The sequence below is a fragment of the Vipera ursinii genome (assembly GCF_947247035.1).
Source record: "Vipera ursinii genome assembly, chromosome: 3".
In the NCBI taxonomy this organism is placed as follows: Eukaryota; Metazoa; Chordata; class Lepidosauria; order Squamata; family Viperidae; genus Vipera; species Vipera ursinii.
Window position 1 is genome coordinate 2120121 of NC_139516.1, and position 15770 is coordinate 2135890.

The following is a 15770-nucleotide window of genomic DNA, read 5'->3' on the forward strand; positions in this document are numbered from 1 at the left end:
GAGGGAGTCAAGCTCTTCTCCAAAGCGCCTGAAGGCAGGACAAGAAGCAACGGATGGAAACTAACCAAGGAGAGAAGCAACCTGGAACTAAGGAGGAACTTCCTGACAGTGAGGACAATCAACCAGTGGAACAACCTGCCTCCAGAAGCGGTGAATGCTCCAACACTGGAGGTTTTTAAGAACAGACTGGACAGCCATTTGCCTGAAATGAGCAGGGGATTGGACTAGATGACCTCCAAGGTCCCTATATTATTATATAAAACTTTTATTCATAAAACATGAAACTGAACACTCAAATTGACTGGCACTAATGGTTGACATGGGTTGCTGCCAGCATCCTAGGTATCAACCAGGTACCTCCTTAAAATGTAAGAGGTTCCGAGTAGCGCAGTTTTTTGTAGCTTTGCTGGAGTTATTGCAGGAAGCTTCAATTTCTTGATGTATTTTGAAAACTTTTTGGACATAGTTCCCAGTGCCCCAATGACAATGGGTATCACTGTTACGTGTTTCATCCATAATCGCGCAGTTTTGATGGCCAGGTTGCGGTATTTCATAATATTAATCAACTGTATGTTTCGGTTCTCTATGACTGCGATATCTGGCGTGTTGTGTTCCAAATGGCGATCTGTCTGTATTCGAAAGTCCCACAAGATCTTCACCTTATTATTATTATTATTAATTATTATTATAATTTCATTGAAAAAAGTAACTTATGACCATCTGACACACTTATGACCGTTGCAGCATCCCTACGGTCAGAGGATCAAAATCCAGATGTTTGGCAGCTGGCTCCTATTTATGACGCAGGGTCCCAAGTTACGCGATCGCTTTTTGCCACCTTCTGACAAGCGAAGTCCACGAGGAAACCATTAATAACAGTGGCAAGAAATGTCACAAAATGGCACAAAACTCAACTTAGCAGCCGTCTCGCTTAGCAACAGAAATTTTGGGCTCAACCATAGTGGTTAAGCCGAGGACTGCCTGTATCCAGAACTCTGGAAAAAAAAAACACGGGTTGATTTATTCAGCAAAAATAAGGAGGGTGGTTTTTTTGTTTTGTTTTTTAGAAAAAATGATTTTATTTTACTTTTAGACCGTGATTTCTGTAAAAATACAATACAAAATACCTTGCTTTTATTCTGAACCATTTTTAAAAATACATATGTGTGTGTGTGTGTGTGTGTTTGGCAGCCCACTCCTTGTTAAGAGGCTTCAATGCTAATTAGTTCTGAAGATGCCAAAATCACGTTAGAGATCCCAACAAATTCAGGTTTAGTCTCCCAGCCTAGTCCAACTAAGAGGACATGGAGATTAAATCTGTTTTGGAAAGAGCTAAGCAAAAACCTGCCAAATGTCAATCACTTACAAGGATAATGACACTGTCTTCTGTTTGCCACTTTTGAGATCCAGAACCTTTTTTTATGACTGATTGATTGTGCTGAGTAAATTCCTTCTGACTCAGGTAAGAAGGCTGTGGAAAGGGAAGGAAGTGGTAGATTCAGAGGGATTCCTTGATTCGACCATTACAGGGGTGGGGGGAAAAAAAAGGGGATTTTTCCCCCGGGAAGTTGCTCTGTTCTTCGGGCTCAGGCTGTAAAAGGACGCAGGAGGACGAATCCTGCAGAACCAACCCGCGGCGGCCTTGCTTCCAATGGGACTTTGCGTGAAGCCGAGTTGTGTGTCCCGAGACGCAACGCACAGGGTTCCTCCGTGGGTTATAATTCATCCCTGAGTTTAGGGGGGTGGTCCATGCCAAAAAAGGAAGACGGCCTCCCGTGCGCGTCCCTCTCCCGTTTCACAAAGGCGGTAAAAGAGGAAACGCAGTTGCCGATAAAATGGTCAGACCGGCCAAGGATGTACAGGTCGAACTGGGCCACTTCGGGTTGCAAATGGACCACTTTGATCTGCAAAGGAGAAAAAACAGACGGCAGAAGGCATTACTTTTCAATCTTATTTATTTATATCCCTCCGTCATCCTTTTTATAAATACCTCGGAGGTCAATACACTCTTTCCTCTTATTTTCCCCACAAGAATAATCCCGCGAGGTGGGTTGGGCTCAGATTGATTGGCACAGAGTTACCCAGTTCGGCTTTCGTGCCTAAGGCAGGACTAGAACTCGCCCTCTCCTGGTGACTGGCCCAAAGTCACCCAGCTGGCTTTTGTGCCAGAGGTGGAACTAGAACTCGCCGCCTCCTGGTGACTGGCCCAAAGTCACCCAGCCGGCTTTTGTGCCAGAGGTGGAACTAGAACTCGCCGTCTCCTGGTGATATTATAATCTTCTTATTATTTCACAAAGATTACCTTTTCTTGGAAAGACTGCTGTATCTCCTGGGTGTAGGACTCGGAATCCGTGGCCACAAACACGGCTTTCGCCTCTATCTTCTCCACCCAGAGTTTCACGGCACGCCTGATCTCTTTCAGATCCGGCAAACACATATCCATGGTGAGGGGCGCGGCACTGTTGCGGTCGTAGCCCACACACTGCGGGGACGCCATTAAATGCGACTTAGCCGTGCCCTCCTTCAGCAGATTGCAAGCGTTTTTCTGAGAGAAGACAGAAGGTAGAAAAGGTAACACAGCATAACACACAGATAAATTTGGAAATGGAAAGCGAGAAACAACCACAAGATGGGCGGAAAATTTTTCGATATAGTATAGAATTAGAAAAACAGCAAACTTTATGGGAAAGAAATTACAAACTGACAATGTCAACTTCTTATAAAGAAAATCGATATAAAATGTTCTACAGATGGCACTTGCCACCAGCAAAACTAGTAAGGTTTAAAAACACGTCAGATAAATGTTGGAAATGTAAAGATAAGCCAGGCACGTATTATCATGTTTGGTGGACATGTGATAAAGTAAAGAACTACAAATTTAACACACCGCTAGAGGGATTTAAACTATTTAAAAGAAACAGACTAAACAAAAGAGGAGGTGGAGTTGCTCTCTATATAAGAAATAACTTTATCTCTACAGAAATAGAGCACAACAATGACGAAAACTGTAAACTCCATCTCTTACTATTGGGGGTAAGTTACTACCCCCCGTAGATAAGGCTCGCAATTTGGGTGTCCTCTTAGATTCACAGCTCTCCTTAGAAGATAATATAGGAGCTGTGACTAGAGGGGCCTTCGCCCAGGTTCGTCTGGTGCGCCAGTTGTGACCCTATCTGGACCGGGATGCCTTGCGTACAGTCACTCATGCGCTCGTGACCTCTCGTTTAGACTACTGCAATGCTCTCTACATGGGGCTGCCCTTGAGGACCACTCAGAAGCTTCAGCTGGTACAGAATGCAGCCGCGCAAGTTCTTTTGGGGGTCTCCCGATACTCCCATGTTACACCTCTGCTCCGTGAGCTGCATTGGCTTCCAGTTGCCTTCCGGGTGAGATTCAAGGTGCTGGTGATGACATATAAAGCCCTACATGGCATGGGTCCGGATTACCTACGGGAGCACCTACTGCCGGCGTCAACTTCCCTCCGTCCTGTACGCTCCCACAGAGAGGGCCTCCTCAGGGTACCACCGGTCAGAGAATGTCGACTGGTGACCCCCAGGGGGAGGGCGTTCTCTGTGGGCGCACCAGTCCTTTGGAACCGCTTACCGGCTGAACTACGGATGGCCCCCGACCTTCGCTCCTTCCGGCATGATCTAAAAACTTATCTATTCGAACAAGCCGGCCTGGTCTGATGGGTTTGGGGTTTTAACATTGTTTTTAACTAACTTGCTACATTGGGCACAATCATTTAATTTTAAATCTTGTATCCTGTATTCTTATTTTTTTGGCCCTGTACACCGCCCTGAGTCCTTCGGGAGAAGGGCGGTATATAAATCAAATAAATAAATAAACTCGAATGCATTTGGGTCCATATAAAAGGGGGGGGGGAAATGACGTTGCCATAGGTGTATACTATAGGCCGCCCAACCAAGCAGAGGAAATAGATGAACTTTTTGCTAGTCAGCTAACTAAGGTATGTAGGAAGCGTATCACAATAGTAATGGGGGACTTTAATTACCCCGACATCAACTGGGAGACAAATTCTGCACCAAGTGGAAGATCTAACAGATTCCTGAAAAAACCTAGCAGACAACTTTCTCTCCCAAAAAGTAGAGAAGGGAACTAGGGGATTAGCCATATTGGATTTAATTCTCACTAACAGAGATGAAATGATAGAAAGTGTCGAAGCCACAGGAACCTTGGGGGGAAGTGATCATGCAATATTGGAATTCAACATTCTGGAGGCACAAGCAATAGAACACAGCCAGACTAGAGTCTTGGACTTTAAAAGAGCTAATTTCAATAAACTTAGAGAGACCTTGGGAAGAATTCCATGGATGAGAATCCTAAAGGGGAAAACAACTCAAGAAGCTTGGGAAATTTTGAAAAGTGAGATAATAAAGGCCCAGTCTAGCACAATACCAACAAAGAGGAAAAATAACAGCTCTCAAAAGAAACCAGCATGGCTGCATAAAGAACTCTCTGATAAATTGAAAGATAAAAAGGACAAGTATAAGAATTGGAAAGAGGGGCACATAACTAAGTCAGAATATCAGCAAATAGCCCGTGCCTGCAAAGATGAAGTGAGGAAAGCTAAGGCTCAAAATGAACTAAGGCTTGCGACCAAAGTCAAAAATAACAAAAAAAAGCTTCTTTCAACATATAAAAAACAAGAAAAAAGTGAAGGAAATGATTGGTCCATTAGTGGGGGAAAGCGGCAAGAAGGTGACAAGCAACAGGGAGAAAGCAGAACTATTTAACTCGTTTTTTGCATCTGTCTTTACACAAAGGGAAAAAACAGTCCAACCTACCAAAACCAGTGCCATAAAAAACAGAATAGAAAAGCAAGTTAAGATAGGCAAGAAAATGGTAAGTGAGCACCTGTCCAGCCTAGACGAGTTCAAATCACCAGGACCAGACGGATTACACCCCAAGGTTCTCAAGGAACTGGCAGACGTGATCTCAGAACCACTGAACTATATTTTCCAAAGATCCTGGAGCACTGGGGAACTACCAGAGGACTGGAAGAGAGCTGATGTAGTTCCCATCTTCAAAAAAGGGGAAAAAATGGATCCAGGAAACTACACAGAAGAGCAACAAAGATGATTGGGGGGCTGGAGGCTAAAACATATAGGGAACGGTTGCTGGAATTGGGTATGTGTAGTTTAATGAAGAGAAGGACGAGGGGGGACAGGATAGCAGTGTTCCAATATCTCAGGGGCTGCCCCAAAGAAGAAGCAGTCAAGCTATTCTCCAAAGCGCCTGAAGGCAGGACCAGAAGCAACAGATGGAAACGAATCAAGGAGAGAAGCAACCTAGAACTAAGGAGAAACTTCCTGACAGTGAGAACAATTAACCAGTGGAACAACCTGCCTCCAGAAGCTGTGAATGCTCTAACACTGGAAGTTTTTAAGAACAGACTGGACTGCCATTGGTCTGAAATGGTATAGGGTTTCCTGCCTGAGCAGGGGGTTGGACTAGATGACCTCCAAGGTCCCTTCCAACTTATTATTATTATTATTATTGGAAAAAGATACATACTTGGCTATAAAAGATGTCGGGAGAACACGTAGATTTTAAACCTGCACTTTTTTTTATTGGGCATAATGCCAGGAAAGACTAACAAACAAAGCCTATATTTGAGTTTGCGTGTCAGGACAGTGGCAAGAATTTTATTTGTGCAATATTGGAAAAATGAAGGAATACCATCAGATGAAGAAATAATCAAAAAAATATACTAGAATGTGCAGAGATGGACAGACTGACTATGAGGCTGAAAGAAAAAGAAGAAACAGAGTATTACCAAACTTGGGACTTATTTTATCGATGGCAAGAAGAAAGAATAATGGATTAGGAATTAAATATGTATCAGTGAATGTAAACTCAAGACAGCATGCTGGTTGAAAAATTATTATTGTACGTATGGAAAAAATAATAAAACTTTTTTTTTTAAAAAAAGAAAATATAACATAGCCAGTGCTGGCTTCTCTTTTACAACAGAAGAGAGCTGGAAGGGACCTTGGAGGTCTTCTAGTCCAGCCCTCGCTCAAGCAGAACCTATACTGTCTCAGACAGGTGACTGTTCATATTTACATTATTGGCTTTGGGGATCAATGATTGTGTAGTTCCGTGACTTACATCTTGTTTAGCGATGGGACAGAAAAAAAGTGACTTATGACAGGTTTTCACTCTTACAAACCCGTGGTCATGGGATCAAAATTCAGATACTTGGCATCTGACTCATATTTATGACGGTTGCAGTGTCGCCAGGATCACGTGATCCCCTTTGGTGACCTTCTGACAAGCAAAGTGAATGGAGACGTCAGATTCGTTTAACAACGGCGTTGCTCACTTAAGGGCTGCAGTGATTCACTTAACAATGGTAGCAAGAAGGGTCGTAAAATGGGGCAAAATTCACTTAACAATTGCCTCGCTTAGCAACCAAAATTTGGGGCTACATTGTGGTCGTACGCCATGGAATACAGTGCTGGAAGGGACCTTGGAGGTCTTCTAGTCCAACCCCCTACTCAAGCAGGAGACCCTATTCCAGGGGTCTTCCAACTTGGCCCTTTATGACTTGTGGATTTCAACTCCCAAAGTCCTCGGCCAGCGTGCCTGGCTGAGGAATTCTGGGAGTTGAAGTCCACAAGTCATCAAAGGGCCAAGTTGGAAGACCCCCTGGGCCAAACCATTCCGGACACACGGGGGTGCAATCTCTTCTTGCCGATTCAGTCTTGTGTCTTTGTCATTGGTGTGACTACCAAACACAACACAACTTGTGGGAAACAAGAGCCTCTAGATCCGGCGCTTACCCAGTCTGAACCCACACGCAAATGAATTCCCACGTAGGGCCGGATCAGGAGTGACTTGATATAGGACTCTCCTTTCTCCACCATCTCATCAGACCAAACCACGTAGCGCTGCAGCGGCCGGTTCTCTTCCAGGACAGGAAATTGGGCTGGGGCACCTGGGAGGGCGAGAACAGGATGTTCAGAGGGTGGAAACCTAGGAGAAAAGCAGAGGAGAAACACCATTATTCATCCTTTCTCTCGGTGGCCAAAGGGAAAAAGACCTGCCAGCCTGACGGTGAAGTCTGAATCAAGTGGGAAAGACAACAAGGAAGCACGGAGACCGTTCACCTTTAATATATAGCGTGTCATATTATGTGGGTATATGCATCGTTGTGTATTTATTTATTTTGGTCACATTTAAGACACCCCTGTTAAAAGAGTCGTGCCTGGGATTTGATCAGGAGCTGAGAATTTGACAAACAACATTCTAAAGTCCGTCTGAGTCCTTCGGGAAAGGGCGGTATATAAATGTAATAAAAATAAATAAATAAAAACGATTGTGCTTCTTTACTGCTTGTGAGTTTCTTGAAACCAATAGGAAACCCTAGTTTGAAATCCAGTCTTTCTTCTCCCAGACTCAGTGATTATGTAATAATAATAATAATAATAATAATAATAATAATAATAATAATACACAACTGTAGCACCACTGGAACACCACTGGCATTGACACATTTGCCATCTGTCAATTGCAAAAGGCGGCCTTACTAGGAACTGCTTCCATCCTGCAACGAGATCTGTAATACCATCAAACATCCACATCTGCCTATGCCAGGTCCTTGGGAAGGACACGGATAGGTAGACAAAAATGCCAAATCCAGTCTGAACATCTGGCTGACTGTGTGATTAATACTACTACTATTACTACTACTAATAATAATAATAGTCAACCATCAGCGCGAGTCAGTTTGAATGTTCAGTTGACTGAGGTTCATGTTTAATAATAATAATAAAGTTGGAAGGGACCTTGGAGGTCATCTAGTCCAACCCCCTGCTCAGGCAGGAAACCCTATATCACTTCAGACAAATGGCTGTCCAGTCTCGTCTTAAAAACTTCCAGTGATGGAGCACCCACAGCTTCTGGAGGCAGGTTGTTCCACTGGTTAATTGTTCCAACTGTCAGGAAATTTCTCCTTAGTTCCAGGTTGCTTCTTTCCTTGATGAGTTTCCATCTGTTGCTTCTTGTCCTGCCTTCGGGCGCTTTGGAGAAGAGCTTGACTCCCTCTTCTTTGGGGCAGCCCCTGAGTTACTGGAAGGCTGTTGTCACGTCCCCCCCTCGTCCTTCTCTTCATTAAACTAGACCTATCCAATTCCAGCAACCGTTCCTTATATGTTTTAGCCTCCAGGCCTCTAATCATGTTGCATTAAGGTGCCTCATTTTTTTTAAATGCTATATTTTATTCATTCGGGGTGGGGGAGGGAAGAAGAGGCAGGATGGGCACCTCTCTAATCTCACTAAAATTCCTGCCCAGTCAGCAATTCCCCACTTGCTACCTTTGGTTCCAGTCGTCCTTGTAGGAGGCGCTGAAGGAGAGGCCTGCGAACAGCTCCGACCGGTCGAATTCCACTCCGAATTGATCCCAGAAAGGCCCAAAGGGATTCCCATCCTGCAAAAAAGAAACAAAGGGAGATCCATCCATGACAGCAGGAGCAAGACGGGGGGGGGGGGGAGGCCCTTTCCTGAAAATGAATGCGGGAAAATCCTCGGCGTACGACTGCAATGAAGCCTGATGTTTCCGTTGCTAAGGGAGACATTTGTTAAATGAAGTTTTTTTGCCTCGTTTTACCATCTTTCTTGCCCTGGCTTCCCCCTTCGACTTTGCTCATCAGAATGTCGCAAAAGGGGATCACGTCTCTCTCTCTCTCTCTCTCTCTCTCTCTCTCTCTCTCACACACACACACACACACACACACACACACACAGAGGGACACAGCGACCGTCATAAACATGAGTCAGTTGCCCTGCATCCAGATTTTGATCACATAGCCCTGGGGAGGCTACAGTGGCCGGAAGTGTGAAAAACGATGGTTAAAGTCACTTTTTTCAGTGATGGCTAAACTGAAAGGCTGAGTAGAAATATGGGAAAAAATAAATGTCAGAAATGATTCATAAAGCATACAAGCAGTCCTTGACTTAACCTTAAGTTTCCCCGAATATAAGACCTGGTCTTATATATATATATTTATCTTATTTGTATAAATAGTATACAAATAATTTATATTATTTTGGGGGGAAACATGGTACAGCCATTGTCAAGGTATTAACAGCTAACCAGCTTATGTGATGTAAGATGTAATGATGGGAATGACTCAGCAGGGTCTGTGTCTCTTTAAGAGCCAGCAGGGTCCGTGTCTCTTTAGGAGCCTTTGCATAAAGGGAAGGCTCTGCTGATGTGTTCTCTCTCTTCCGTGTTCCTGCTGTATTAAAACATGTATGTATATTGTTCCCGGTATATGATATTGTAAATAGTGTAAGATAAACCACTATTTAATATAGACTGCTCTTAACTGTGTTTACTCCTGGGTTATCTCAGCGCAATAAGACTGTACGTGCTCAGACAACCATTCATTTAGTACTAATGACCCGTTTTCACACTTATAAACATTGCAGCATCCCTGTGGCCACATGATCCAAATTCAGGTGCTTGGCAACTGGCATGTACTTACGACGGTTGCAGCATCCTGTGGTCATGTGATCACCCTCTGTAACCTACCCAGCTGGCTTCTGGCAAGCAAAATCAATAGGGGGAGCCAGATCCACTCTGAACGATCACATGATTCGTTTAACGACTGCAGTGACTCACTTAAGAACTGTGGCACAAAAGGTCATCATCTGGGGCCCAAGTCATTTGACCACGGCCTCGCTTAGCAATGGAAATTTGCAGCTCAATTGTGGTCGTAAATCGAGGACTTGCCTGTATTGTTTGGAACACAATGGCCAATGGAATGGGAAAATGAACATTATTTCATCTTTATTTCTAAACAGAAAAGTTGTTGATGGAGATTCTCAGCCATCCAGGACATGGTTGTCCTAAAGGTGCTTTTTCAAGAGTCAACTGGACTTTCTGTGGTGTTGCAAGAAATCAGTGACTTTTTTCTGGTAACTGTTGGTGGGGTCTCTCTTCAGAGTCTCATATGTGGCAGTGTGCTTCAGAAGATGATGATTATGAACATAATGATAATAATAATAAAGTTGGAAGGGACCTTGGAGGAGTTCTAGTCCAACCCCCTGCTCAGACAGGAAACCCTATACCATTTCAGACAAATGGTGGGCCAGTCTCTTCTAAAAATCTTCCAGTGTTGGAGTATTCACAGCTTCTGGAGGCAGGTTGTTCCACTGGTTAATTGTTCCCACTGTCAGGAAGTTCCTTCTTAGTTCCAGGTTGCTTCTCTCCTTGATGAGTTTCCATCTGTTGCTTCTTGTCTTGCCTTCAGGTGAAAAGCTTGACTCCCTCTTCTTTGGGGCAGCCCCCGAGATATTGGAAGACTGCTATCATGTCCTCTCTCATCCTTCTCTTCACTAAACTAGACATACCCAATTCCAGCAACCGTTACTTATATGTTTTGGCCTCCAGTCCCCTAATCATCTTTGTTGCTCTTCTCTGCCCTCTTTCCAGAGTCTCAACATCTTTTTTACATTGTGGTGACCAAAACTGGATGCTCTATTCCAAGTGTGGTCTTACCTAAGGCGTTGTAAAGTGGTATTAACACCTCACGTGATCTTGATTCTATCCCTCTGTTAATGCACCCTAAAACTGGGTTGGCTTTTTTGGCAGCTGCAGCACACGGCTTGCTCCTATTTAAGGGATTGTCCACCAGGACTCCAAGATCTCTCTCACAGTTGCTACTATTGAGCCACCTATACTGTACCTGTGCATTTGGTTCACCTTGGGCTTGCAGTCATCTGTGTTCAGGATGACTATGCATCTTCCTTAATCAGCTGGCAGGATGGTGATGTTTGGGTTTCCTCCTAGGGACGTCACTGCTCTCCTTTCTTGAACTGTGAAGTTGGAACGGGGGGGGCAGTGTTTTGGCCTTGGCGAGGGTGCAGATACCTTCATCCTTAATGGTTCTGCTTCTGTCAGTTTATTGTTCCTGATGGCTGACTCTGTGTCTTGGCCAAAACATATTTTTTTTCTGTTTGCGTAAGCCACGGGTCTTCAAACTTGGCCCTTTTATGACTTGTGGACTCCGACTCCCAGAATTCCTCAGCCAGGTATGCTGGCTGAGGAATTCTGGGAGTTGAAGTCCACAAGTCATGAAGGGGCCATAGTTCCCCCATGCTGGCTGAGGAATTCTGGGAGTTGAAGTCCACGAGTCATGAAGAGGCCATAGTTCCCCCATGCTGGCTGAGGAATTCTGGGTGTTGAAGTCCACGAGTCATGAAGGGGCCATAGTTCCCCCATGCTGGCTGAGGAATTCTGGGAGTTGAAGTCCACCAGTCATGAAGGGGCCATAGTTCCCCCATGCTGGCTGAGGAATTCTGGGAGTTGAAGTCCACCAGTCATGAAGGGGCCATAGTTCCCCCATGCTGGCTGAGGAATTCTGGGAGTTGAAGTCCACCAGTCATGAAGGGGCCATAGTTCCCCCATGCTGGCTCAGGAATTCTGGGAGTTGAAGTCCATGAGTCATGAAGGGGCCACGTTTGAAGACCCCCGGCGTAAGCTCTCTGTCAGTCAAGATTCCTCACCTATCGGTCAGTTTTCTGAGAAAGTCTAGTTGCCTCTTGAAAAAGCACCTGGGGGAGAAGTGGAGAAGTTCTCGAAACCCCCCAGATCCTCCTACCTTCATAGGGCAGGTCTTTTTGTCAGGGCTCCTCTCAGCTGCTGCTTCGAAGCAATACGCCACTCTCTTGCCAGGAGGCCAATAGGTGGGCGCCAACTTCTCCATAAACTCCGCCAAGCTAATCACTCGGTGGTATTCTAGCAGAGGGGCCAGCTTGAAATATTCCTGGTAAGGAACGTGGAGCTGCAATAAAAAGAAACCCAGACTTACACAGATACACCGAACACGTGAATTACTTCACGACAGCAAACACGTAGCATGGTTTAATAAAACGCTGGCCGCTTCCTATTCAGAGGACAAAAGGGCAGGTGGGATACAGTCTTGTAATGAGTAGGGGGGGGTCTCAAAAAGGGAGCTTGCAATGATCTGCACCGGTACATTAGAGCCAGTTAAGGTGCTGAGCTGGGAACCAGGAGTCGGTGAGTTCTAGTCCCGTCTTCGGTGAATTTGGGCCAGTCCCCAGGAGACGGTGAATTCTAGTCCCACCTTAGGCATGAAAACCAGCTGGATGACTTTGGGGTAGTCACCAGGAGCCGGTGAATTCTAGTCCCGCCTTAGGCATGAAAGACAGTTGGGTGACTTTGGGCCAGTCATCAGGAGACTGTGAATTCTAGTTCCACCTTAGGCATGAAAAGCAGCTGGGTGACTTTGGGCCAGTCACTAGGAGATGGTGAATTCTAGTCCCACCTTAGGCATCAAAACCATCTGGGTGACCTTGGGCTAATCACCAGGTGATTGAGAGTTCTAGTCCCACCTAAGGTGTGAAAGCCAGTCGGGTGATTGAGCCAGTCACTCAGCCCACCCCACCGGGTTGTAATGAAAATGGGAGGAGGTAGCAGTAGGTAGGATCACTACTTTAAATTATTTATAAGCAATAATTAATGTGGGGTAAAAAATCAAATAAATAATACATCAAAAGCTCTGAATCCAACCCAACCAACTGACCGAGTCGCTTGGCAAGGAGACGGGCAGCATATAAATAACATACGTTCGTGTAGGGAGGCCTGTAATGCCGGTACTCAATCCATGGAGGCACAGCTAGTGTCCGATTCATCGTCTTAGCAAACGCTAAAGATCCGAGGAAGTGATCTGCTTGATTCCCGAATCTCCCTTGGAACAGAACATAAAGGACCGTTTCTTAATGGCTGGGCAAGGAAAGGGCAGCATTAAATCTGGCCAGGCCTTTACGAAGCTCGTTCTCCTTCCAGTAAGGCTGAGTTCAAGCAAGAGGCCGAAATTAAAGATACAGGTAGTCCTCGACTTACGACCGCAACTGAGCCCAAAATTTCTGTTGCTAAGCGAGACCCGTTGTTAAGTGAGTTTCACCCCATTTTAGAATCCTTCTTGCCCTAATCCTTAGGTAAAATCACTGCAGTTATTAAACTAGTTAACACATTGTTAAGCGAGTCGGCTTTGCCTGTCAGACGATCCCATGACCCCAGGAGACTGTCACTGTCATAAATAGGATGCAGTTGCCAAGCATACAAATTTCGATCACCTGACCACGGGGACGCCGCAACGGTCATAAGTGTCAAAAACAGTCATAAGTCACTTTGTTCAGTGCCCTCGTAACTTTAGTCACTAAACGAACTATTGTAAGTCGACCCCAGATCCCCATTCTGGACCTCCACTCTGGATAGTGAGACGGGCAGCACATGAATTTAAACTGATTAATGAACAAACAATTCCCCACCGATACATGGGCAGTCACACAAATGGAATGAACGAATGAGTAATCAGGGCTTAGAGCAGCGGTCCACAAAATTGTGGGCTGCGGGCTGTTGGCCACTGGGCTGAGTGGCTGGCCAGCACGCGTGCGCGCGCACCCCCTACTCACTCTAGCGTCACGCAGGTGCTCCCAATACTGGGAGCATCGTACAGGCGCTAGCTAGTGTCACGAGGACACCCCTCCACTTGTGCTAGCATTGTGGTGGCGGGTGGACGCTTGTCTAAGCATCGCGCGGGTGCCCGTGGCCCCGTTTGCGCACGCAATCGTGGCCCTGTTCTTGCATGCGCTTGCACGTGCGCATAAAGGCCTCTCTACCCCCCATGCACCAGGCCCCCGCCGAAGAAAGGTTGGAGGTTGGAGATCCCTGATTTAGAGACCTTGGGGCTTTCAAGATGCAAAGCTGTACTTAAGTTCAGGCCTAGAAGTGGGAAACCCAGATTCTGCCCCCCCTCAGCCCCAGAAACTCCCTGGGGGGGGGCTCAGGGCCTCTCCTGCTTTTTTTCTCAGCCCGCCTACCTCGCAGGGATATTGTTCGGGGGGGTGGGAGACGTGAGCACTGAGTTTGCCCTCTTGGGCTTCTGTACACAATGAGCAGCATGTGCAAAACTTCGAGTCAATCCCCCAGCCATCTCCTCAGTTACAGGCAGTGCTCGACTTACAACCATTAGTTTAGCGACTGTTCAAAGCTGCAGCTTCTTTTTTTTAAAAAGGGGAAAAGAGAGGAAACATTTAATGTAATAGTTTGAGATCTGTACTAAAGACATTGGTATGTTATTGAATTATTGACCAACTCAGCCGCCATGTCACTTTTCAAATATTCAAACGTAAAACTAGAAAACCAATAAAAATTTTCAAAGCTGCAACTGCACTGGCAAAATAAATAAATAAATAAAAGACTTATGACCAGCCCTTGCACTTACAACCTTCGGAGCGTTCCCAGTCACGTCATCAAAATTCAAGCGCTTGGCAACTGGCGTGGATTTATGCCCGTTAAGATCTTCCCCACCAATTTCTAATACACAGAGAATGGGTTGAGTTAATGACCATACCATTCGCTTAACAACTGTAACAATTCGCTTAACAATTGTGGCACAAAGGTTGTTAACTCACTTAACAACCACCTGGCTTAGCAATGGACATTTTGGTCCCAATCGTGGTCGTAAATCGAGGACTACCTGTATACGAACGGATTATGGGAGTGGGTGTGGTGGACTTGTGCAGGAAATAATACACCTTTTGGGCTGTTTTGAGTTTTAGCTGCAGAACCAGCTCCAGCGCAACAGAGGTAGTCCTCCGCTTACGGACCACAACTGAGACCAAAATTTCTTTTGTTAAGCGGGACAGTTGTTCAGCGAGTTTTTGCTCCATTTCACAACCTTTCTTGTCTCTTTTGTTAAGTGAATCACTGCAGTTGTTAAGTGAGCGGCACGGCTGTTAAGTGAATCCGGCTTCCCCATGGACGTGGCTTGTCGGAAGGTGGCAAAAGGGGATCACATGAACCCCCGGGGACAATGTGACTGTCGTAAGTATGAACTAGTTGATGGTGTCCAAATTTTGATCAGGTGACCCATGGGGGGGGGGCAAGTGGTCCTAAGTGTGAAAAACAAGCAGGTTACATTTTTTCAGTGCTGTTGTATCCTTGAATGGTCATTAAGGGAATTGTTGTAAGTCAAGGGCTACCTGTAAAAAAAATAAATATATATAATAGGTGTGTATATCTCTGCTTAGGGAAGCCCCAGGGTGAGATAGGCAGCAAATAAATTTAACAAAGAAATAAATAAGCATTTCCCTGTGTGTGTGTGTGTGTGTGTGTGTGTGCGAAAGTGGGAAAAGGAGCGGCCTAAAAGAGGGGCGGCCCCACACATTTCATTCTCCCACCAAATTAAATAAAATGCAAACAAACGGAGCTGCGGAAAGACCCCCGCCCTTCGGAGCTTCCTTCCCGCCTAAAGCAGGGGTAGGGAACCATGGGCCCTGTTGTGATTTCTGGACTTCAACTCCCAGAATTCCCCACCAGTCCTAAAGCCTCGCTTAATCGCCCCCCACATCTTGCCAGCAGGACTCCTAGGGCGGGCGGGGATGATGGGAGTTGTAGTCCAGCCCCCCGCCCCCCCCGAGAGGAAGGGAGCCGGGGCGGAAGAGCAGGAACGGCAGCCCCGCAGGGAGAGAAGCGGCGGGACCGGGCCTCACCCATGCAGGGGCAGTAGAGCAGGTATCCGGACGGGTCCCAGCCGTCGTCGGCGCAGCTCGGGCTCGAGAGCAACAGGCAGAACAGGAGGAGACCGAGCGCCGCCGCCGCCATGATCGCCGCCTGGCCCGCAGAAGAGGCCGCGGCCTAGTTAGGCCTCTTGGGCCCGTCTCCATAGCAACCGGCCCGCCAGGCCCCGCCCCTCCCGCCAGGCCCCGCG

At 46.1% G+C, this 15770-nt stretch overlaps 2 protein-coding genes across 4 annotated transcripts in view; both read right to left on the bottom strand.

Moving 5' to 3' along the window:
* The window catches only part of DNMT3B (DNA methyltransferase 3 beta), a gene marked incomplete at its 5' end in the record, with an annotated part of 480157 nt that overhangs the window by 183977 nt on the left and 280410 nt on the right, over nt 1-15770 (bottom strand). The window lies entirely within an intron of this gene.
* Nucleotides 198-15749, bottom strand: POFUT1 (protein O-fucosyltransferase 1). 3 transcript variants are annotated; one of them, XR_014492274.1, is made up of 8 exons: nt 15553-15749; nt 12622-12743; nt 11634-11816; nt 8343-8455; nt 6810-7002; nt 2303-2545; nt 1367-1904; nt 198-995 (listed from the first exon to the last, which is right to left on the bottom strand). XR_014492274.1 is itself a non-coding variant. In XM_083360945.1 (7 exons), the coding sequence occupies exons 1-7, from the start codon at nt 13958-13960 to the stop codon at nt 1716-1718; spliced, it is 1125 nt and encodes a 374-aa protein (XP_083217071.1). In that variant the 5' UTR covers nt 13961-14336; the 3' UTR covers nt 1007-1715. The 3 variants fall into 3 exon arrangements, 2 of the variants coding, with proteins under 2 accessions (XP_083217071.1, XP_083217070.1); XM_083360945.1 differs by lacking the exons at nt 198-995; nt 15553-15749 and adding an exon at nt 13879-14336 and having other exon boundaries at nt 1007-1904; XM_083360944.1 differs by lacking the exon at nt 198-995 and having other exon boundaries at nt 1062-1904.

Coding starts and splice junctions, on each gene's coding strand:
- POFUT1 (XM_083360944.1), bottom strand. CDS start 15,664: ATGGCGGCGGCGGCGCTCGGTCTCCTCCTGTTCTGCCTGTTGCTCTCG. Junction 12,744..15,552: donor GCTCTACTGCCCCTGCATGG/GTGAGGCCCGGT, acceptor TTCTGTTCCAAG/GGAGATTCGGGAATCAAGCA. Junction 7,003..8,342: donor AAGGACGACTGGAACCAAAG/GTAGCAAGTGGG, acceptor CTTTTCTCCTAG/GTTTCCACCCTCTGAACATC.